Source organism: Spea bombifrons, chromosome 5 (assembly GCF_027358695.1).
Source record: "Spea bombifrons isolate aSpeBom1 chromosome 5, aSpeBom1.2.pri, whole genome shotgun sequence".
NCBI lineage: Eukaryota > Metazoa > Chordata > Amphibia > Anura > Pelobatidae > Spea > Spea bombifrons.
Genome location: NC_071091.1, coordinates 84,172,780 through 84,197,512, shown reverse-complemented (window position 1 = coordinate 84,197,512; position 24,733 = coordinate 84,172,780). Strand labels below are relative to the sequence as shown.

The window sequence follows — 24,733 nt, the reverse complement described above, 5'->3', positions numbered from 1 at the left end:
CTTTTATCTAATAACTAACGCTCTCTGGATTGTAAGCTCATTTGAGCAGGGCTCTACTCATCTTTTTTATGCTATATACTAGCTATGCTACAGTATATTCTATGCTACTATCTTACAAATTCCACACTTGCTAACCGACCGCACTACTAAATGTACTATCACATTGAGTCCCTCTTCTATGGCCCTCTCCTTTTAAGGCAGTGCTGACATTAAAGGCACACTCCACCCACGTTTTGCAAATGCATGGGGGTATTCTGCAGAATTTTCCCCTTTCCTCACCCCCAACTAAATGACCTGAAAGGGATGCATTCTGCCCCCAGTGGCTGCCTCTTTAACTGTACATGTGATTGATTATATAAATGATTGCATGTACGGAAACGCAGGGCATCTGCTGTAGACAGAGGGCGTTAATGTAACCGATGATGCACCAAGTACGAGGCCTGTGTTTTTATGATGTATCTGGTACGTCGACTGCTGCGAAGGGGGTTAATGCATGTGAGTGGCCTCTTTAAATTTTCATGCTGCCTGTATTATCACCCCATAAGCACCTGCCCAGCAAACCTGACATAATGTATACTTAAAGCCAGTAAGCTCTGCAATGAGACCTCTCCTTTTTATTTCAGTGGAAACACTTTACTGATAATGATCGATGGCACAAAACATTGGACCATCGAGGGGGATATTCTTCTGACTACTGCAAGTATTTACTGTCTTTTTTTTTTGCAGGTTAAATTAAAGCATTTGATCACGACCAAGTATTTATCACATATTTTCATATGCCTTTATTGTTTAAGGGGCTGCCTGGGACACTGGAGTGTCTGTTTATGAAAAGTTATTGTAGAGAGACCACGTTATTTACAAGAAATTTGTGATGTGTGGTGGAAATTTAAATGTTCTATGGCAGGATGCATTGAATGGTAGAGGAACAAGCTTTCAGGTCTCATTCTTTACTATAATGGCTTGTTCAGGTCCACATATAAAAAAGTAATTCTGATTTTGTTTGATGAATTGGTTACCATACCTATGCAGGTTACAATGCCCACAATGATATGTGCAAATGCACTAAAAACGATTCTGACCAATTGTTTGTTTTGTTTCTGGTACATTTGTTGTTGGGGAACAAGTTTTGTTTCCTGCCTTTTTGGTTCTGACATAAATCAAGACATTTTACAGTCTGAAATTAAATTTGTTGCCACTCTCTGATGCTCTTTCACACTCTACCTCAAACTTTCTCATTCGCATTTTCTCACTTTCTCACTTTCTCTGAGCCTCTCCCTACCTCTGCCGACCACTTCCATGTCCTTGTTTCTTTGCCCCGCTGCTCTGCTTCTCTTGAGTTCTTTCTTCTGTCTTCTTTCTTAGTCTGCTTCACTGTGGACATGGCCTCCTGGTAAACTTCTGCGCAGCAGCTCCATGCACACCCTCTCCCTCGATAGGCGAGAGGCTGTCCCTGTGGCTTAGCCCTTTTGTGGAAGTGCAAAGAGAGGCCAGAATAACAGAGTTGTGGAGAAAGAGAGGTGCAGAAACACTTCTCCTACTCAGTGAATCTCTTAACCCCTTAACGTCCATTGCCAGGTCAGGCACGTCATGCAAAACGATCACTTAACGACCTATGACGTGCCTGACACGTCATGAGACTTAAACAAGCTTAGAAAGTGATCAACGATCACTTTCTAAGCTTAAACGGGGTTGCTGTAATTCCTCGATGTCGAGGCATTCAGCAACACCGAGATCGGCATCATGAGCCATGTCTGGCCCCTCCCCGGGGCGTCAACATCCGCCATACATTGAATGGCGGCGGACGCCCGTTTTAAAAGCGTTTAGGAGGCGATCAACAATCACCTCCTAAACTTCAATGGTGTCGCTGGAATGCCTCGATCAGGAGGCATTCAGCGACACCAAACACTTACCCCAGGACGGGCTGTGCCCGCTCCGGAGAGCGGTCACAGCCACCACTGCCGGTGATCTTCACCATCCGCAAGATGGCAGCCGCCTTGTAAAAAAAAATATTAAAGTTGAAAAAGTTCGCTAGATGGTCTCCAGACCCTCTAGAGAACTCTGGCTCCACTTGCAGGTTGAATATAGGTACTGCATTCAACCATACAAGTCAATGGAGCCCAGCTTTCTAATCACTATGTGATTAGTAAAATATTTAAAAAAAAAAAAAACATGGTAGCATTTAAAAATTATTATGCATCAGAGGATTTATCCAGTTCCGGCAAAATGTAAATGTAAAATAAAAAAAAATAAAGTTTATTATTATGAGCAAGTGCTAAAATTAGCGCTGTATCTTCCCAAAAATCCTGACAAATTTAAATAAAAGCATTTCAAATACCCAAGGGGTGTCTAATTATATGTATGACTGTACTCGGGAGATGTTCCTGAACACACATTGGAGTGTTGTTTGAAAGTGATGTATACCTGGAGCTATAAATTTATACCCAAAGTAGAATTTGTGTGAAAAAAATACCAAAAAAAAAATACTGTGGCAAAGGCTGGTGGTAGAATCTGATACATGGAAAGGGTTAAATACTACCATTTTAAGTACCTTGGGGTGTCTAGTTTTCAAAAATATATGGTTTGATGGGGTAAATTGTAGTGGCCGGGCTCAAAGATAGGGCATAGGCTCAGACTGACCAAAATAGGGGAAAAAAAGCGCACTTCCCAAATGTGGCCTTTTAACCCCAAACAGCAGTCAATCCCATGCATGGGTGGTATCAGAGCCGGCCTTAGGTGTTCTGGCGCCCTGTGCGGACTACTCGTCTGGCGCCCCCCCATCCCAAAAAAAGAAAGGAATCAAAACTTGTAACAAAACCCCAATCACTATATACTACGCCAAACATTGATGTGGTGTAGGCCTACCACTTCATTGTCTGGCTTAGTAGTAGGGATGCACCGAAACGAATTCTGGACTGAAACCAAAAGTGCAGCATTTACCTGGCCGAAACCGAATATGACCCCCCCACACACCATAACACATAACAAAACAATTAAATAACAATATATATATATATATATATATATATATATATATATATATATATATATATATATATATATATATATATATATATGATTAACAGCAATCACATTCTTATCATGCCCGCAGATTCCAGGATGTACTCGTAGACTACTTGGCATGATAGGAGTATGATTGCCCTATGTACCCCGTCTCACTCCATTCTCCCTATCTACCCCCTCCTAACTATCTACCCTCTCCCTCTTTGAAGTTCACTTACCTTTCAGAAGTCCTGCGGTGAGGGTGCAAGGCCTCTGCCTCCCAGCTCTGCCACTGTATGGAACAGTATAGAGTGATGGGAGTTATGATGTACTTTAGAGCATAATTATATAATGAAAAATACATTGGAAATGGTACAGCATAACACCCATCACTCTCACACACTTACCAATCCACACACATACACCAATCCACACATATACACCAATCCACACATACACACCAATCCACACACACATACACCAATCCACACACACATACACCAATCCACACACATACACCAATCCACACATATACACCAATCCACACACACATACACCAATCCACACACATACACCAATCCACTCCACACATATACACCAATCCACACATATACACCAATCCACACATATACACCAATCCACACATATACACCAATCCACACATATACACCAATTCACACATATACACCAATCCACACATACACACCAATCCACACATATATATACCAATCCACACATATACACCAATCCACACATATACACCAATCCACACATACACACCAATCCACACATATATATACCAATCCACACATATACACCAATCCACTCCACACATATACACCAATCCACACATATACACCAATTCACACATATACACCAATCCACACATATACACCAATCCACACATATATATACCAATCCACACATATACACCAATCCACACACATACCAATCCACACATATACCAATCCACACATATATATACCAATCCACACATATACACCAATCCACACACATACCAATCCACACATATATACCAATCCACACATATACCAATCCACACGCATACCAATCCACACACGTATACACCAATCCACACATATACACCAATCCACACATATACACCAATCCACACATATATACCAATCCACACGCATACCAATCCACACATATATACCAATCCACACATATACACCAATCCACACATATACACCAATCCACACACATACCAATCCACACATATATACCAATCCACACATATACACCAATCCACACATATACACCAATCCACTCCACACATATACACCAATCCACATATATACACCAATCCACACACACATACCAATCCACACATATACACCAATCCACACATATATATACCAATCCACACATATACACCAATCCACACACATACCAAACCACACATATACCAATCCACACATATATATACCAATCCACACATATACACCAATCCACACACATACCAATCCACACATATACACCAATCCACACATATACACCAATCCACACATATATACCAATCCACACGCATACCAATCCACACATATACACCAATCCACACATATACACCAATCCACACATATACACCAATCCACACATATACACCAAACCACACATATATACTAATCCACACATATATACCAAACCACACATATACACCAATCCACTCTCACTGTCACTCTATGCTTTCCTACCTTTCCTCTTTCAGTTTCTTTGCCTCCTCTTCGTTTTCTTCTTAGTTCTTCTGTCTTCTCTTCTTCCGGGTCAGAGGGCACGGAGACCGGTGGGCGCGGCTTCAGTGCTGTGCGCCGGGATCTGACAGCAAACCCCGGCGCACAGCAGCTGTTGCCGCGGGGATCACAAGGGAGCGGTATCGGAGGTCTGTTAAAGACCTCCGATACTGCTCCCTTGCGAGCCTGCTCCTCCAGCGGCGGACATTACTGTCCGTCTCTGGAGGGACGCCACTGCCGCCGCGGGGTCCGCCGCAGCGCGGTCCGACGCCCCTGCCGCCGCGGCGGCAGGGGCGTCGGACCGCGCTGCGGCGGACCCCGCGGCGGCAGTGGCGTCCCTCCAGGGAGCAGCGGACCCCGCGGCGGCAGGGGCGTCGGACCGCGCTGCGGCGGACCCCGCGGCGGCAGTGGCGTCGGACCGCGCTGCGGCGGCGGCGGACCCCGCGGCGGCGCCCCCTGGAGTGTGGCGCCCTGTGCGGTCGCACAGGTCGCACACCCCAAAGGCCGGCCCTGGGTGGTATCACTGTACTCGAGAGATGTTGTTGAACACATATTAGGGTGTTGTTTGATAGTGACGTATACCTGGAGCTATACATTTATACCCAAAGTACAATTTGTGTAAAAAAAAAAAAAATAATAAAAAAAAAAAAAAAAAATACTACCACAAAGTGTGGCAAAGGCTGGAGGTAGAATCTCATGCATGGAAAGGGTTAAAATACTAGCATTTGAAATACCTTGGGGTGTCTAGTTTTCAAAAATATGTGGTATAATGGGGTAAATTGAATTAGCCGGCTTCAAAGATGGTCCTATTAGGACATGGAGGCAGAAAGACCAGATGTAAAAGTTCCAAGTTAAAAAATGTGCACTTCCTAAATGTGGCGTTTTTCCTCCCAAACAACCCGGCAAACCCACGCATGGGGGGGTATGACTGTACTCGGGAGATGTTGATGAACACATATTGGGGTGTTGTTTGAAAGTGTTGTATACCAGGAGCTGTAAATCCATACCTGAAGAGCAATTTTTGTGATAAAAAGATAAAATACACAAAATAAATTACTACCACAAAGTTTGACAAAGGCTGATGGTACAATTAGTGCATGGAAAGAGTTAAAATTGTAGCATTTGAACCTTGGGGTGTCTAGTTTTCAAAAATATATGATTTGATGGGGTAAATTGCATTGGCCGGCTTCAAAGATACCCGAAATGGCACATGGGGGGAAGAATTACCAGATTTGGAAAAAATGGTTTTGAAATAGCAAAACGCTACTTGTACTTAATGCTCCATAACGTGCAGAAAAAAGCAAAAAAACATAAAAACATTGGGTATTTCTAAACTCAGGACAAATAGTAGAATATATTTAGTAGGTTTTTTCATTAGCTTTTTTTGGATGAGTAAAAGATTTTTGGGGTAAAAGTCAGAAAATGTTTTTTTTTTTTCTATTTTTTTTTTTTTTTTATGGAAATAAGATAATAATATGATCAAAACAATGGTATCTGAAGAAAGCCCTTCTTGTCCTGAAAAACAACATATAATTTGTGTGGGTTCACTAAATGAGTGAGGAGAAAATTACATCTAAACACAAACACCGCAAAAGTGTTAAAACAGCCTCGGTCCCAATGGTACAAAAGGTAAAACACAGCCTGGTCCTTAAGGGGTAATTTATCTATCCTCTACCCTGTTTCTCGAATTGCGGGCAAGGCTCCACCCCTTTTCTGATGTTTGCTGCATATTGTGTAAGTGTCGTTGCTATAATACTTTCATACAATTTAAAAGAGTGTAGTTTGTAAAAAGTTATGCATACATCAGCACCACGTGGTGTTCCTGGAGTCTTTTCACAGATTCGCAGAGTGCTTTCAAACCACTGAGAAATGTCCATATACTTATAACTGACCTCAGAAGCATCGGCAGCAGTAAAATTAGTAATATCGGCTATCTTTTGTCTGCTTTTGTGATTTAGTGTATACAACACAAGGTTCCAACTTGTCTTCAAGCAGAAAAAAAAACAAACAAAAAAAGATATCTTGACAGGTACATAAACAAGATAAGAGAACAGACTATCATCCCTGCTACCATTATTTATTTTACATGATTATATTTGAGGCTTGTTCTGGAAATGCTGTGTATTGTGTGATTTAACTAATGTTTTTTTAACTGACTGTTTTAAATGGTATTAAACTGTATTTAATAACATACCAAGAATCAAATTAAGTTTGGAAGTGAGTTGGTTAGGTGCTACATGCCAAATGAACAGGTTCTGATATATTAACTCCTTTCAGTCCATGGCAAAATTGCTTTGGGATTTGAGGTACGTATTTGATACTTCAAACTCTGAAGCAAATTTGCCACTTTTGCCATATGTCCGTTCAGCCGTTATTCCCCTTTCCTATGAATAGTGCACACATGTAAACTATATATGGTTATTTCAAGGAGAGATATAACTTTCCTTTGATAATCTCTGTGTTAGTCGGCCCTTACGATAATTTTACTGCACTTTTTGCACCAACACTTCTGTGCTGCTTAGGATTTTTGATTGCGCACGTTATGCGTTTTGACAGAGAAATCCAGCCAGAATTGTTCAGCTGCATCTCCAGACTCCAGATTATGCAAATACCCCTCATGGATTGAATTTTTTTGATTTTCAGAACCAATTCCAAGCATAACATTTTCACATGTTGCTTAGTGTCAAAACACCCCATAAAAACATAAATAGCTGTAAAGCAGACACTCCAGAGTATCTCATCAGGATTATTTGGACACTTTTTACACAGCTATTTGACTACCGATTCGCTATTTGACTACCAAAGTTAGCTGTAGGAATAACTTCATGCTTTTCTTTTTTTTCTTCAACACTTCTGTGTTTCCACAGGTTATGAAAAAACCCTGTGAAATTAGCACAGGGTTACATGTGGTTGTTGGGGAGATAATTGCCTGAAAGGGTTAATTGTAAGGGGTCAAATAAAGGACACCTTGTATAATCAGTGGTTGCGCTCGCGCCGCTTAATTTTACCGCCTTTTTGGTTTGTTTTGCGCTCGTGGCAAGCTCGCGCTGCTTAGTGCGCATGCGCCTTTTCGCTAACTTTGCGCTCGAGGACGGCTCGCGCTGGCTTTGGGCGGGAATTTAAACTATAAAAGGAGGGCTCCTGAGGCGTTTATTCACTTACCCTGGCTGCGTTAATCGACCGCACTGACCTCAGAGTCTGGTGAGCGGCGGTTTTCAGCGAGAGCCACGGGAGCAGCATGGAAGAGCTGCTGAATTGTCTTCAAGAGCGAGCCGGACGAAGAGGATTTGATGACTGGCTGAAGAATTGTCTGGCGACCGCTCCGGTTCCCGAAGAGATGGATGCTTCCATTGAAGTTGGCGACGCTGCTGAAGTGGCGGAAGACGTTTCAACTGCTGGCGAAGATGGCGTTCCGGCTTTTAATATGTTGCAGTTATCGCGAGACGTGGCTTCATCGTCACGGGTTCATGACGGTGTCACGGCTACGTCGGCGGTATGCCCGGAACGCGGAAGAAGATCCGGGAGGTCGTCGGCAACACAACGGTCTCAAGCTTCTAGGGCTGTTCGGGGAAAACAGCCCTGCAAGAAGCGAAAATACCGGCAAACGGAAGAATTAGAAGAGGATGCTGCTCCTCCTGTAGCAACTTGCAGGCGTCTATCTCTGGCTGCATCTGCTCCTGTGCTGCAGGAGGATTCTGAACAGCCTGGACCTTCTTCTGGACACAGCAGTGCGGGTACTACTATGGGTGAGTGCCCCAAAACTAATTTGGACAAACTTAGTGAGGTTGTGGGATCGTTGGTGGATTTAATGAAGGAATGGCAGAGCCCTAATCCAGCTCAGGCTTGGGGGGGTTCTAATGTTGCTCAAAGGAATTTGGTTAATGAAGTGAATATGAAGGAGGCACTGTCATGTGAGATGTCTCCACTGGGTTTTCACTTATCTAAAGTTTTGAAGGAAAAAATATGGAATAATGAATACATTGACATTCTTTCTTTACTCCCGGCTTCCAAAGAATTTTTAGTTAAACAGGACAAAGATGAGGATAGGAGGAGACCAGTCCCTAGGTCTTTTAATAACTGGCTGCAAGCCTTTTGCATTTATTCAAGTGTTTACTGCGAGAGGCATAGCAATAGCAGCTCAGGTTTGTTCCAGCACCTAGAATCTGTTCTGGAAGCGTATAAGAATTTTGGGGGTATGTCGTGGTTTAATTACGACGAGATATTTCGTCAAAAGCTTGCTGTACATAAAAATTTAAGGTTTGGTATGAAGGACGTAGGTGCATGGGTAAGCGTTATGTTGCCACAACGTTACAATTCTTCTAACAGATTTCAACATTCTAATGTTCAACAAGTAAGACAAAAGGGAGTCTGCTGGGCTTTTAATGAGGCTCAGTGCAAGTTTCTCAATTCTTGCAAATTTAAACACGAGTGTACTTTTTGTGGAGCCAATCACCCAGGTTCCAGATGTTTTCGCAGGAGTGGTTCAACCACCGTCAGTAGGGAACCCATTTCAAAAAGCAGTGACGCCGGTGAAAGTGTCAAGACTGCTCCTTTGTTTAAAAACTTACCCAGACAGGCAGAAGGCTGAGTTACTAGCTTCTGGTTTTGCACATGGGTTTAAGGTTCCGATGTATAATGTAAATGGCTGCATTTGGGTTGATAACTTGAAATCTGTTGTGGACAATTGTCAGGTGGTCCGTGACAAAATTGAGAAAGAGCTGCGATTGGGGCGGATTGAGGGTCCTTTCTCTTTTCCGCCATTTGAGAGGTTTAGGCTATCTCCGTTGGGTTTAGTGCCAAAAAAGGACCAGGGTACTTTTAGACTGATTCACCATTTATCGTACCCAAAAGGTGGGTCTCTTAATGACCAACTTAGTATGGATGATTTTCCGGTCAAATATGCTTCATTTGAGGATGCTTTGTTTTGGGTTAGGTTGTTTGGTAAGGATGCTTTATTAGCTAAGGTAGATATAGAATCCGCTTTCTGTTTGTTACCCATACATCCTGACTGTTTTCATTCTTTAGGTTTTCAATTTGATAATCAATTTTATTTTGACAAATGCTTACCAATGGGTTGTTCAATTTCATGTTTTTATTTTGAGGCATTTTCCAGTTTTTTAGAGTGGTTAATTAAGGATGTGGTAGGTTGTTTTTCAGTAGTGCATTATTTAGATGATTTTATGTTTATAGGTAAAAAAGGTTCAGAGGATTGTAAGTTATTGTTGGATTCTTTTCTTCAATTGGCTGAGTTTTTAGGTATTCCATTGGCAAAAGATAAAACTGTTTTTCCAACTACATCCCTTCAATTCTTAGGTATTGTTATTGATACGGTTAAAATGGAGTTTCGCCTACCTTTTGAAAAAATTCATAAATTACGAGTTATCATTAATGAAGTGTTATTGGCTAAGAAAGTAACAGTTAAGAAGTTTCAATCATTGTTAGGTCAACTTAATTTTGCGGGTAGAGTTATGCCAATGGGCAGGGTTTTTTCTAGACATATGGCTAAGAGTATAGCGGGCAAGAAGGTAGGTTATCACAGGGTGAGGGTTAGTAAACAAGTGAAAGAAGACTTGAAAGTTTGGAGTTTGTTTCTGGCGAATTTTAATGGCAGTACGGTTTGGCAAAGTGAGTTTATCGATGCGAATGATTTTGAGTTTTATACTGACGCTGCTGGTTCGGTGGGTTTTGGCATTTATTGGCAGGGTAAATGGGCGGCTGCAAAATGGCCTGCTGCATGGTTTTCAGCTGGATGGACAAGAAATTTGGTGTTATTGGAACTCTTCCCTGTTGTGGTGGCTATTTACTTATGGGGAAAGGCGTGGGCTAACAAAAGAATTTTATTGAATTGTGATAACATGGGTGTTGTCTGGGTTATAAATACGCTTAGGGCCAAATCAATTCCGGTTATTAATTTGTTAAGGCATTTGGTTTTCTTGTGTTTACGGTATAATATTTGGTTGAAAGCTTCACATATTGAGGGTAAGAAGAATGGGATTGCTGATGCCTTGTCTCGATTTGATTTTAAGATTTTCAGACATCTGGCTCCGTTGGCAGACAAGGAGGGCTTGGCAGTCCCGGGGGATGTTTGGCAGCTAACATCGCCGAGTTAAGTCATTATTTGTTTAATTCTATCTCCAAGGCTAGTTGGCTTAACTATTCTAAGGCTTGGAGGGAATGGGTGACTTTTATGCATAAAGGTGGTTTGAATGAGTTTGATCATACAGTTGACAAAACATTGGAATTTGTTTTCATGTTAATACGTAAGGGTTTTTCCCGCAGTCGAATTGATTGCTATTTGTTGGGAGTGTCATTTTTTATGAAATTGGCGGGTAAACAACCTGTGAATAAAGATTTCTTAGTTAAGCAAATTTTGAAGGGTTTTGGGAAGCAGCATAAATTGTTGGATGATAGAAGGCCAATTTCATTTAAGTTGTTGCAAGATCTAGTGGGGAGTGTACAAAAAGTTTGCTGGGATGAGTATGAAGCTAGATTGTTTGCAACGGCCTTCATTATAGCATTTTTTGGCGCCTTTCGTGTAAGCGAATTGGTGGCAACTAACAAAAAAGGAGGTTCAGGGATCAAGTTTGAGGATGTTTTGTGTAATGATCAACTGTGGATTTATTTGAGATCTTCAAAAACTGATACATCTGGTAAAGGTTGTTGGGTTAAACTGAACAAGGTTTCTAATTGCGGGATTTGCCCTGTGCAAACAGCAACAATTTTCAATCAATACAGACCGGATTATAGGGGTCATTGGTTAATACATAAATCTGGTCTACCCTTAACGCAGTTTCAATTTCGTAGGATTTTGCAACTGTGTTTAATAAGTCTAGGTCTGGGCAATGAGAAGATATCCTCGCATTCTTTTAGAATAGGTGCAGCAACGGAAGCAGCACTTCTGGGTCTTGATGATTCTATTATTAAAAGATTGGGTCGTTGGGATTCGAATCGATTTAAATTGTACATAAGACCTCATTTGTTGTAATTACTTAATGCTATGTTAATGTCAATTTTTCATTTCAGGCACTCGTCCTATAGTGGTTTGGATAGTAGGACATTCTTATATTTTCTGGGCGCATCGCAGAGCGGCAGAAAGGTGTTACGGAGAGAATCTCGGTTTCAGTCCAGAAAAAGTCGTTATTTATTGGTTGGGTATTAGAGGTTTAAGCATTTTTCAGTTAATAGCTAACGTGTTAGATTTCATGTCTTTTTTCCCTTATCCAGATATTATGATTTTACACTGTGGGGGTAATGATGTTGGTAAGATCCAATCTGTTCAATTATTGCTGGCTTTTAAAGAAGTTTTGGAACATCTTAAAACTGTTTTTGCTGGTACAATATTTATATGGTCGGAAATTGTTCCTCGTTTGATTTGGTTACAACGTCAAGGTTTCAAAGCCTTGGAGAGGGTAAGGCGCAAATTGAACAGATCCATCGAAAAATTCATGATTTTAGAGGGGGGTTTGAGTTTTCGACATGTTGATTTGGAAGGTGGCTGCGAAGGGCTTTACAGGAAAGATGGCATTCATTTATCTGAGATTGGGTGTGACATTTTTAATGCGGATTTGCAGTGTATGGTGGATAAGGCCGTGGTTTTGGTGGAAGGGGCCACTAATGGATAATAAATATCCATTTGTGGCGGTTGGGGGTTTATGTAAGTGTAAGGCTAACCGGCTTTGGGGCAGTTGGCCTTGTTAAAGTATTGGTTTGCTCTGTGGTTCAGGCCAAGAGCTTTTGGTTTGGGTTTGTTACGTATGGTTACAAAGTGTTTAAATGGTATTTGGTTATAAGCTAAATAAAAGACCACGGCCTTTTCATCCAAAGAATGTGTCAGTTGTCATTTATTATTTAGTAAGTTTTGGTTACAACATTGCACCATACAACCACATGAAAAAACCCTGTGAAATTAGCACAGGGTTACATGTGGTTGTTGGGGAGATAATTGCCTGAAAGGGTTAATTGTAAGGGGTCAAATAAAGGACACCTTGTATAATCAGTGGTTGCGCTCGCGCCGCTTAATTTTACCGCCTTTTTGGTTTGTTTTGCGCTCGTGGCAAGCTCGCGCTGCTTAGTGCGCATGCGCCTTTTCGCTAACTTTGCGCTCGAGGACGGCTCGCGCTGGCTTTGGGCGGGAATTTAAACTATAAAAGGAGGGCTCCTGAGGCGTTTATTCACTTACCCTGGCTGCGTTAATCGACCGCACTGACCTCAGAGTCTGGTGAGCGGCGGTTTTCAGCGAGAGCCACGGGAGCAGCATGGAAGAGCTGCTGAATTGTCGCCCACCCTCCCTCCCCAAGTTTATTGATATGTATAGTTTTTTGAATAAAAAAAAAAAAAAAAAAAAAAAAGAGAAAAGAAAAAAGTATATTTAAAAAAAAAAAAAAAAAATAAATAAAAATAAAAAATGATTGATTTTGTCTATTTGTCGTGGCTTTTATTGGGGTTAAGTTGCTCTCTGCAAAGGGAGTGAACGGATGGGGGTTTATGTAAGTGTAAGGCTAACCGGCTTTGGGGCAGTTGGCCTTGTTAAAGTATTGGTTTGCTCTGTGGTTCAGGCCAAGAGCTTTTGGTTTGGGTTTGTTACGTATGGTTACAAAGTGTTTAAATGGTATTTGGTTATAAGCTAAATAAAAGACCACGGCCTTTTCATCCAAAGAATGTGTCAGTTGTCATTTATTATTTAGTAAGTTTTGGTTACAACATTGCACCATACAACCACATGTGTTATGGCAAAGAAATCAAGCCAAAATTGTTTAGCTGCATTTCCAGATTATGGAATGACCCCACATCCGTATGTTTTTTTTTTTTTTTTTTTGTTTGTTTTTTTTTTTTTTTTTTTTTTTTTACTTTGCAAAAATACCCCCCTTTTCCCCTTGTGGTTCACCCTATCTCAATGGAAAAAAGAAATGTGTATAACAAATCTAATAGTGTACCTTGGTACAGTATATCATGAAGCACTCATCAATGCAGAGTCCTGACAGCGGGCAGTGGTACCTGAAGTCCTTCCTAATAACCTTTTTTGTGACAGTAAAAATGCCTACTGGTAGGATGAAGATCATTATCTTGCACGTTTGAAGTGGACGCCTCAAAGTTGATATCCCTCAAGATTTTCAGATGGAAGTGCTTTCGATAGGCTAACAGTTTGGGGAAAACCTTTTACGTTTTTTTTTTCTCACCGTGCCCCATGTTGGTGTATCTGCTAAAAAATAAATATTCATCCATAGGTGGTAGCCCTTATTTGAATAGGCAGACAGCAGGTCCCACACCACCTTCCCAATAGTGCCCACAGATTCTGGGCAGCAAGGGGATCAAGGTGAGTATCAGTCCTTTTTGTATATCACTTTCCTACCTCGCAAAGTTTGTACAACTTTATGCCGTACTGTGAGCGGGGGATATACTGTCTGACGTGTAATCTACCATTGACCAGGACCAGAGACTCATCAATTGCAATATTCCGCTCAGAGGTATATACCTCAGAGAATTTATTGCAAAAGTAAAATTAATAATTAGCCTTAATTTAAATAATTTGTCAAAACAGGGTTGACCTCTAGGGGAACATTGGGAGTTATTGCTAAAATAAAGAAATATAAGTAAATCCAAATTTTTTTTTTTTACTATGTCCATCATAAGAGTCAGTGCCCAAAATTCACAATCTCATAGGGTTAGTGGAGTGCAATTCTACCCCCTTGCTCAACTGCCTGACAATGGGCTGCATAATTGTTTGCGCTGCTGGAAAAACAAACTAAAAAATGTAGTCCTCTGGCGTGGTAAGGGAGCCTAACCCCTATAAATTAAGCTGCCTACCAATTGCTAAAGCCTAACACTAATCCACTATTTTTTTTTTTTTTTATTTGTCCCTACTGAACACCTAAAACACTTCTCTCCAATTCCCTCTAACCACCAACCACAGTAATCTCAACTAACCACAACACTATAGCTTACTAATAAAATAAAAAAGAAATATATATTTTTTTATCATTATATAACTAGCAGAAGGAGTTATCAGGGTAAATTGGGAAGCCTGGGTATAGGATAGGATAGGATAGAGTATACATGGGCACAAAAGCCATGGCTCTCACAAGCAATGTTTTGTTTCTCTCCCCTGGATTACAAAGATGGAGGAGAGAGGAAGAGCATCTACAATAATTCTCATGTGGTCGCTGTGATTGGTCATTACAGCGATCGCGTGACCTTGTTGCAAGTTGGGCAGTCCTCAGGAACACGTTTTCTAGACATACTGGTACGTCCATAGGGGACTGGAGGGGTTAAAAGACAACAAAAGGGCACTTTAATATTTTACCATTTCTGTTATGGAGTTATCAGGACTCCTTTCCACATTAGTCATATAAGTCATCACAAATTGTGATAGGATATGAATAGGGTTTTAATTGGTGTTGAGGCCATGATACAATTGTTATAATGGAGCCACCATGTACACCCTCCCTTGAAGAAAGTACGTTTATTCACGGGGTTTAAATGGTAGCTGGTTTAAATTGTATGAGAATTCATAAGAGCATTATATGATACTTTGATTGCACAATGCAGAGACAAGACTTATGCAAAGGGACAGAGCCTCTGGGCACACCCTCTCCACTGATTGGAGGAACAGGGGAGAGGGTGTGCACTGAGGCTATGCCATTTTGTAGAAGTTCACCAGGAGGCCAGAATAATGAAGACTCGCTGAGAAAGAGGCATTTCTACCTCTGTTATTTTGGCCTCTGTGCACATCTGTAAAAGGGCAAGCCCTACGGGGACAGCCTCTCCCATTCTGCCCATCGAGGGAAAGGGTGCGACCGGTGGCTCCACCCCTTTTTGTGGAAGTTCACCGGGAGAAGCAGACAAAGAAAAAAGATGCAAGAAGACACCAAAGTGGTTGGTGGAGAAGGTAGGGAGACATTCAGAGACAGCATGATAGAATGTGCTTGAGTGAAGTCAAAATAATGTGTTTTTTTTTCTGTTTTGTTGGGGGTCCATCCCTTTTTTGAGAGCTTGTTACAAATTGTTAAAATTGAAACCCGTACAAATCTGAATGCACAAGTATAGTGTAAAGCTCTTTATTTTTCTCAATTTACTTAAGTGTTCACACCGCTTTACATTCTGTACCAAGGAGTGTTTACCATTGTTTGTGGAATCTACTAAAAACGAAGTAGTGGAGAAAAAAAGTGTTTGACTATGGGTCCTTAAGTGGAACAAAATTCAGTCTACCAGAGAAGGGTAACGCTTTGAATTTCCTTTATTGACAATCATCTGACAAGGGACTCGTAACCACAATTTATTTATTTTTTGTAAGATTTCTGTATTTTATTCCTGCTTATTTTAAAACTGTGTTGTATTCGTTTTTTTTTTTAATGTTCTTTTACGATTATTTTTGTGTAATCATTGTGACATTTTCACATTAATCACTCCTGTCATTGTACTCATTTCGAGCTCAACGCTTTCGGACATAGCTTGAGAGCTCACGTTATGTTTGAAATTTGAAAGTTTATTTATTTATTTTTTCTTATCTTGAATTGGATTTTGATTTGAGCTTGAGCGGTTCAGGGGGTTACAGAAGCTCCCTTGGTATCTTTCACTTATTTACATTGCTTATGAGTTGTGGTTCTTGAACATTTGGTCTGTGCTTGGAACAGTTCATTTTTTATTTTTTATTTTAAGGCTGGATTTGGAAAATCTTTCATGACATATGGATATACAGTGTCCTCTGCTAATATGAGCAGACACTACCGTGAAAAATTGTCTTCATTGTCTTTTGATCTTTTCTTAAAAAAAAAAAAAAATACTCTGCTCTCATATGTCAAACAATTGCACAGGTTTGCATAAAAAAGTTAAATATATGTGTGGCACAATTATTGGCACCCCCATGAATACACATGATAAAAATATATTGGAAGTATAAATTTTAGTACACCTGAGTGACTAAGAACAGGAAATTGTTCAACCATTACTTTTTCACAGGGGTATAAATATTAGGTAACGCATGGATGAATTCCCTTAGTCATTTATCACGATAGGCAAGACCAAGGAAATTAGCTGTGATGTGCGGCAACAGGTTGTTTTGCTTCACAAAATGAGTACCTGGACATCTTGTTAGGATATATGGCATTGTGGACTCTATCAAATATCAACATATGTTGCATGATCGCCTGACTGCCTTTGCCAGAAAGCTTAAAATGGGCCGTGGTTGGATCTTACAGCAGAACAATGACCAAAACATTCATCAAAATCAACACAAAAATTGTTTACTTGCCACAAAATCAAGGTCCTACCATGGCCATCCCAGTCCCATGCTTGAACCCCATAGAAAATCTTTGGGGTGAGTTAAAGAGGAGTCCACCAGTGTCAACCTTTAAGATTTTGAAGGATCTGGAGGGATTCTGTATGGAGGAATGGTAGGAGATCCCTTGCTATGTATTCTCCAACCTCAACAGGTATTATGAGATGACTCAGAGCTGTTATCTTGGCAAAGGCAGGTAGCGCGATGTATTCACTGAAATGGTGTCCGTTATTGTGCCACACATATATATTTAACAATTTTTTTTTGATAAACCAGTATTGTGCTTGCAATTGTTTGATATCAATGAGAGTAATTTTGTTGTATTTGTTAAAGAAAAGATTGAAAGGTTACAAAATAAAGACAATTTTTCACAGCCTTATTTTCTCATATTTACCAAGAGTGCCAATATTACTGGACGCCACTGTAGTAGTAATATTTCTTTTCCCTATATCTATGAAGTTCCTTCTGGTTGTTAATCCACTGTATATCTTGGTATATGCTGGTTAATAATCTACTGTGACACATAAGTGACGCACTTTACTGTACATTTGATTCCTAGCATTGCATGCATCTTGTGTGTTTAAGTTATATTCCAAACTATGCTATAGAACTGAGACATTGACAGTTTAGCTGGGTGGAATGATTCTTCAGAGTTCTACACAGACACGTACAGTATGTGTCCATCCTAGAAAGAATCCCTTATTTATGCGTGTACACTTGTGCTGCGATTGTAAATTTTAAGGGCCCGGTACAAGCCTGGGGCCACCATGCCCCTCCCAATGCCCATCCCATTGTCCCAACTATTGCTTTTCCCAAGTTTTTACAGCTGTCACCACTGCCCTACAAGGGCAAGGGCAGGCCCAGAGTTAGTTGACTAACCCAAGGCCATAAACTGACACCTATGCTCACATAGTTTGGCAACACCAAATGCTAACACCATACCCTAAGATACTTACACATTCTAATGCCTTACATTATCGGTCACACACACACTGTAACACCATATAGCAATACTCACTTATCAATAAACTGCAGTCTCTGAGTTTACATCCCAATATTGTAAATGTAGATACTTTGGACAGAGTTCAGAGAAGGGCTACTGAAACGGTTAATGGATTGCATGATAAAACTTAGCAGGAAAGGTTAAAGCAGTGGTGTCACACCTCCCTATGTATGCTTCTCAAAATTTAGGCAAGATGATTTTGGATAAAACAATTTATAGTTAAGAGGCTGCTCACACCTCCCCTGGAATCGTTTCTAACCTCCCCAAGGGAGGTGTACCCCACAGATTAAGAACCTGGGTTAAATAATCTTAACATATATACAGTGCCTGTATATTCAAAAGTATTCACCCTCTTTGGAATTTTTCCTATTTTGTTGCGTTACAACCTGGATTTAAGATGGATTTGCTGGGGGTTTTATATCATTTGATTTACGCAACATGCTTACCACTTTGATAATACAAAATATTTTTTAAGACAAAAACACAGAAAACTTAAAGTATAACTATTCAAACCCCCCCAAGTCAATACTTTTTGTAGCGCCACCTTTTTTTGCAGCAATTATAGCTGCACATCTTGGGGTATGTCTCCTATAAGCTTGGCACATCTAGCCACTGGGGTTTTCAAAGCCCAACTGCTCCAGCTCCTTAAAGTGGGATGGGTTCTGCTGGTGTATAGCACATTTTAAGTCATACCACAGATCCTCAATTGGATTGAGGTCTGGGTTTTGACTAAGCCATTCCAAGACATTTAAGTGTTTCCTCTTAAACCACGTGAGTGTTACTTTAGCAGTATGCTTAAGGTAATTGTCCTGCTGGAAAGTGAACCTTCATCCCAGTCTAAAGTCTCTGGAAGATTGAAACAATTTCCCTCAAAAATGTCCCTGTATTTGCCACCATCATTTATTCAATCTTCACCAGTTTTGAAATCCCTCCTGATGAAAACCATCCCCATGGTCTTCTCAGGGTGATGAGAGGTGTTGGATTTGCGCCAGACATAACTTTTTTTCTTTGATGGCCAAAAAGCTTATTTTAGTCTCATCTGGACGGAGTACCTTCTTCCATATGGATGAGGTGTCTCCTACATGCCTTTTGGCGAACAGCAAACTTGTTTGCTTATTTTTTCTTTAAGGAGAGGCTGTTTTCTGACCACTCTTGTGAAAAGCCCAGCTCTGTGGAGTGTGTACGGCTTAAAATGGTCCTATGGAAAGATACTCTAGTTGCCCTTCTGATTAATGCCCTCCGTGCCTGTTTGTGAGTTTTGGTGGGCGGCCCTCTCTTGTCAAGTTGTGGTGCCATATTCTTTCCATTTCTTAATAATGGATTTAATGGTGCTCCGTAGGATGTTTAAAGTTTCAGATTTTTTTTTTTTTTTTTTTAACCCAACCCTGTTCTGTACTTCTATACTCCTTTGTCAATGACCTGTTTGAAGAGCTCCTTGGTCTTCATGGTGCCGTTTCATTGTTGGTGCCCCTTGTTCTGTTTTGTACATATATACTGAGAAAATATGACACTTAGAGTACACACAAATGTTACCATATTTGCTTGATTATTAGATGACCCCTTAAAATCTGAATATTAATTTAGGAAAAAAGCCTGAATATAAGATGATCCTATAGGAAAAAAGTTTTAATAGTAAATATTAATTCATGTAAACTATTTTTTAATAAAGCTATGTTTTTTGTTTTTTATTTGCTTTTATTTGCCAGCCTGCCCCCAGTTATGCACATCTGCCCCCAGGCTTGCCACTCTGCCTCCAGAAATGCTTTATACCCCTATATGCCACTCTGGCATATAGGGGGTTAAAAGTCATATCATGGAACAGAGTTTATGTAAAATAAGAACTACTACCATAGCAAGAGGAAATAGTCTTGAGCTAGAGGGGTCAAAGGTTTAAAAGTAATATGAGGAAATGTTACGTTGCTGAAAGGATAGTGGATGCATGGAATAGCTTTAAAGCAAAATTGGTAGAGGTTAATATAGTGAAGGAGTTTAAGTAAGTTTGGGTAGGCATAAGGCTAAGCTATATATAAGATAAGGCCAGGGACTAAGGAAAGTATTTAGAGGGTGGGCAGACTAAATGAGCAAAATTGGTCTTATCTGCCAACTCTTTCTAAATACAAGACATAGTCCGCTCAGTCACTTTTTTAAATTATCTTTTAAATAAGTTCTTCTTATTTAATAACTTCTTCAAAGCTTTTAAAGACATCAGGCCTAAATGTGTGGTTTTGGTTAAATGCTAAAATTAAGATTGAGGATCTATAACCTTCTTTACTTCTATTTCCATTTTTGTTTTCTCTACCACCGAGGGAGAAAAACAATAAACCAAAACCATGAATGGCATCAATTAAAATAATGTGAAATGTGGTAACATAAAAATTGTTGGGCTAAATATAAGTAAGTGTATGTGTATATATACATACATACATACATACATACATACATACACACATCAATGAAAGTACTTTAAATGGCCAGAATGTTCATAAAAAGCATTGTGCAAAGATGCTGTGGAAAGATGGGAGAAGCCACGGTGTGCTGAATGCTTTCATGTGAGTGTTGGGGTCAGAAAACATTCTGTCCATCTTAGGAGTCTAGCATATTTCAATGCCACAGAAATGTTCCCCCAGAAGTATTGACATATTGAGGTAATCATTTACTGTGAGATGTCTAATTCTATTGCTCCTAGTGAAAATAAAGATTTAGAAATAGCTGAACAAGAGGCTACTTCACAAATAAGAAAAAAAATAATACAATCAATTTACCTACTTACAGTTTATTCTATATATTGTAGTTTGAGGGTCTACGTTTTGTGTTTAAAAGGATATTCCAGACATAAAATGCACTTGATTGCATACAATAGCTGTGTGGTCCCTTTAATTCCCCCCTCTTGGAAATAAATGGGGGCGTTCTGTAGAATCCCCCATATGTGTTTTCCCAAGATGTGCTTGGCAGAATACATTTCCATGCACGTGATATACTTAACTACGGTTAGCTCCAGCCCTGACTCCGTGAATATTGCAGGAGGAGACATGGTCAGTCCCCCCCCCCGCACATTTGCTCAGAAAGCATACGCATTGATTTTAATAGGATCCCTTTCCTACCACTGATTGGCTGCTGGTAGGTAGCAATTGTTGGACCACAGAGGATATGGCTTACACCTCAGGGAAGTTTGTTTTTTATTTTAAGAATGTACTGAAGTATGCATTCTTCTTTACATGAGGTGTTCTTACCTGATTATCTGTTTAATTATAATACTATTATGTCCACTTGTCTGTGACAAAAAACAACCAGGACATCACCTACAAAGTTCAATTCTAATTTTCAATGGTTTGTGAAGCAGCAGATTTGGTAACTTTGAGTTATGTCTCTTAATTGTTTCATTGTTACTGTTCAAAATTTTAAAGGCTAGTCATATTCCAACATAATTGTCTAGCAACCTAGGGGACTAATACTTTGCAACTAAATGTTTTACTTTATGGCAACTGTTGCAACAGCTTTCCTGACATTTTTTTAAATTTTTATATATATATTTAAAAAATCTGCCTAAATGTTATTAGGCAACAATCTGCTCTATTGAGCAGGCGCACAATATGGCTGCTTGCTACCATGTTAACAAGCAGTCTTTAACACCCTTTGTAGCAATGGATGATTTTATTTTTTATACCCTTCATGACAATAGCTGTTTTAACATTTCTGCGGTGCCCATGTTTAGCTGTAATTTTCTTTTTTCCTGTTTACTGAACCCAAACAAGTTATATATTTGTTTTGTAAAAAAAAAAAAAAAAAAAAGTATAAAATATGGTGAATTTGCGGGAAAAAAAGCTAATGAAAAAAACCTGCTAAATAGATTCTACTATTTATCCTGAGTTTAGAAATACCCATGTCCTAATATTGTATTGTATTTCTTTTTTTATGTTGTATTTTATACTTTAAAAAACAAACAAATAAATAAAAAAAAAAAAAAAAAAAGAAATACCCATGTATTGTTTTTATCTTTTTTGCAAATTATGGGGCAACAAGTACAAGTAGCGTTTTGCTATTTCAAAACCTTTTTTCCAAATCTGGCAAATCTTCACCATGTGCTATTTTGGGTATCTTTTGAAGCCAGCCAATGCAATTTACTCCATCAAACATCCATTTTTTAAACATAGACACCCCATGGGCATTTAACATGTCAGCATTTGACTCTTTCCATGCGAGAATTTTTTTAAGAGTAAAAGGGCTAATTTTAGAAATTGCTAAAAAAAAAAAATTGTCTTCAGTCAGAGAGAATTCCCCGCACCAGTGCGCGGAACTCTGATCTCTGACAGCCGGGGAAGGTCTGCGCGATGGACGCAGACAACCCCCGCTGCTAACCACACCTCCTTCCGGCTGCAACGGAAGTTGCCTACGTGAATCACGTAGATGTCTACACGCTGCCCCGGCTATACAACAGGGTCTCAGAAGCAATGGTAAGTGGTGGAGGGGAAGTCAGGAGGATCCAGGTCCCCTGCAGCGCTGCAGGGGATCTGGATCTTAGTCTTATAGTCAGACCTATTTGAGGTCTGATTATAAGACGACCCTGATTATAAGACGAGGGGTATTTTTCATGGCATTTGTCTTATAATCAAGCAAATACGATAATACTTTAATGAAGTACCTTTTGATTTTATTACAGCAATCATTCTTTTTGGGTAGGAGTCACTCTTTTGTTGCAAAATCTGTCCGATTGCAAGGATATCTCCTGTGCACAGCCCTCTTCAGATCACCCCACAGATGTTCAATTGGATTCAGGTCTGGGCTCTGGCTGGGCCATTCCAAAACATTAATATTCTTCTGGTGAGGCCATGCTTTTGTGGATTTGGATGTGTGCTTTAGGTCATTGTCGTGCTGAAAGGTGAACTTCCTAAGGATGCCTGAAGGTTTTGTGCCAAAATTGCCTGGTATTTGGAACTGTTCATAATTCCCTCCACCCTGACTAAGGCCCCCATTCCCGCTGAAGAAAAACAGCCCCAAAGCATGATGCTGCCACCACAACGCTACCCACCACTGTGGGTATGGTGTTCTTTGGGTGATGTGCAGTGTTGTTTTTACACCAAACATACTTTTTGGAATTATGGCCAAAAAGTTCAACCTTTTTGTTCAGACCATAACACGTTTTCCCACGTGCTTTTGGGGGACTTGATGTTTGTTTGTGTAAACTTCAGCCGGGCTTGGATGTTTTTCTTTGTAAGAAAAGGCTTCTGTCTTGCCACCCTACCCCATAGCCCATTCATATGAAGAATATGGGAGATAGTTGTCACATGTAGCACACAGCCAGTACTTGCCAGAAATTCCTTTGGTTCCTTTAATGTTGCAGTATGCCTCTTGTAAGCCTCCCTGACCAGTTTTCTTCTTGTCTTCTCGTCCAGTTCTTGGTAATGTCTCTGTTGTGCCATATTGTTTTCATTTGATGATGTCTTCACTGTGTTCCATGGTATATCTAATGCCTTGGAAATTATTTTGTTCCCTTCTGACCGATATCTTTCAACAATGAGATCCCTCTGATGCTTTGGAAGCTCTCTGCACCCCATGGCTTTTGCTCTGAGATGTAACTAATCCAGTGTCGGGTAAATCCTACTAGAACAGCTGAACTTTATTTGTGATTAATCAGTCACTTTAAATGATGGCAGGTGTGTAATGACTTCTATTTAACACGAATTTGAATGTTAATTCTGAACACAGCCCCAAATATAAGAGGGTGTGAACACTTATGCAACCAGGTTATTGTGCGTTTTTTTTCCCCCTTCAAATATTTTGTTTTGCGATTGAATTGTTCACATTAGGTCACGTTAAAGGTGGAAAAAGTTCTGACATGATTTATCTTTGTCTTGTTCTTTAACATCACAAGGACCTGGGCTTTTAACAGGGGTGTGTAGACTTTTTAAATCCACTGTATTGGAATTATTGTAATTTAGGGTGGGAGGTCTTTTCCCTAGTGCATCATATCCTAAATTTTGTTTTGTGACCAATTCAATATTTTCATACTAATTATTTGTAAGTTGTTGCTGTTTTATGTCTGTTAAACTAAAAACCTTGCATTTTGCTTCTTCCACAGCGTACATGTACTGCAGGTGTGCTTATGATATGCTAAAGGGACATTGACTGAAGTTTGCTACTTGTTGATCCATACTCCTGTCCTCTTCTGATGTGCAAATTATTTAAAGCCTAACACACACTATGGGAGGAGCAGTGAGTGCTGGTGAAGACAATGATGATTTAATTGATAATCTTAAAGAGGCACAATATATACGTACTGAAAAAGTGGAACAAGCCTTCAGAGCAATTGATCGTGGAGAATATTATCTAGAAGGATATCGGGACAATGCGTACAAAGACTTGGCTTGGAAACATGGAAACATTCATTTATCTGCTCCCTGCATTTACTCTGAAGTTATGGAAGCACTAAAACTGCAACCAGGGTTATCGTTTCTTAATCTTGGAAGTGGAACAGGATATTTAAGTACAATGGTGGGCTTAATTTTAGGTAAAGTAATTTACCTCTCGATAAATGAATATTTTATGTTATATACATATTTTCCATATCTACATTGAAATCACAAGTTGATAATATTTAACTCAGGAGGCCACATTTTCTCATATAAATACTATACAGTTTTTTTTTTTTGTTTTTTTTTTTGATATGCAAGTTTATTTTTATATTTAGTTTTATGGAATCAATCCTGG

General features: G+C 39.8%; 1 protein-coding gene across 2 annotated transcripts in view; it reads left to right on the top strand.

Moving 5' to 3' along the window:
* Positions 1 to 24,733, top strand: part of PCMTD1 (protein-L-isoaspartate (D-aspartate) O-methyltransferase domain containing 1) — a 35,542-nt gene that overhangs the window by 5,014 nt on the left and 5,795 nt on the right. For both annotated transcript variants that reach the window (XM_053468239.1, XM_053468240.1), the window contains one exon: positions 24,105 to 24,533. In XM_053468239.1, the coding sequence (XP_053324214.1) occupies positions 24,227 to 24,533 (307 nt within the window). In that variant the 5' untranslated portion in view covers positions 24,105 to 24,226. The remainder of the gene's footprint in view (positions 1 to 24,104; positions 24,534 to 24,733) is intronic.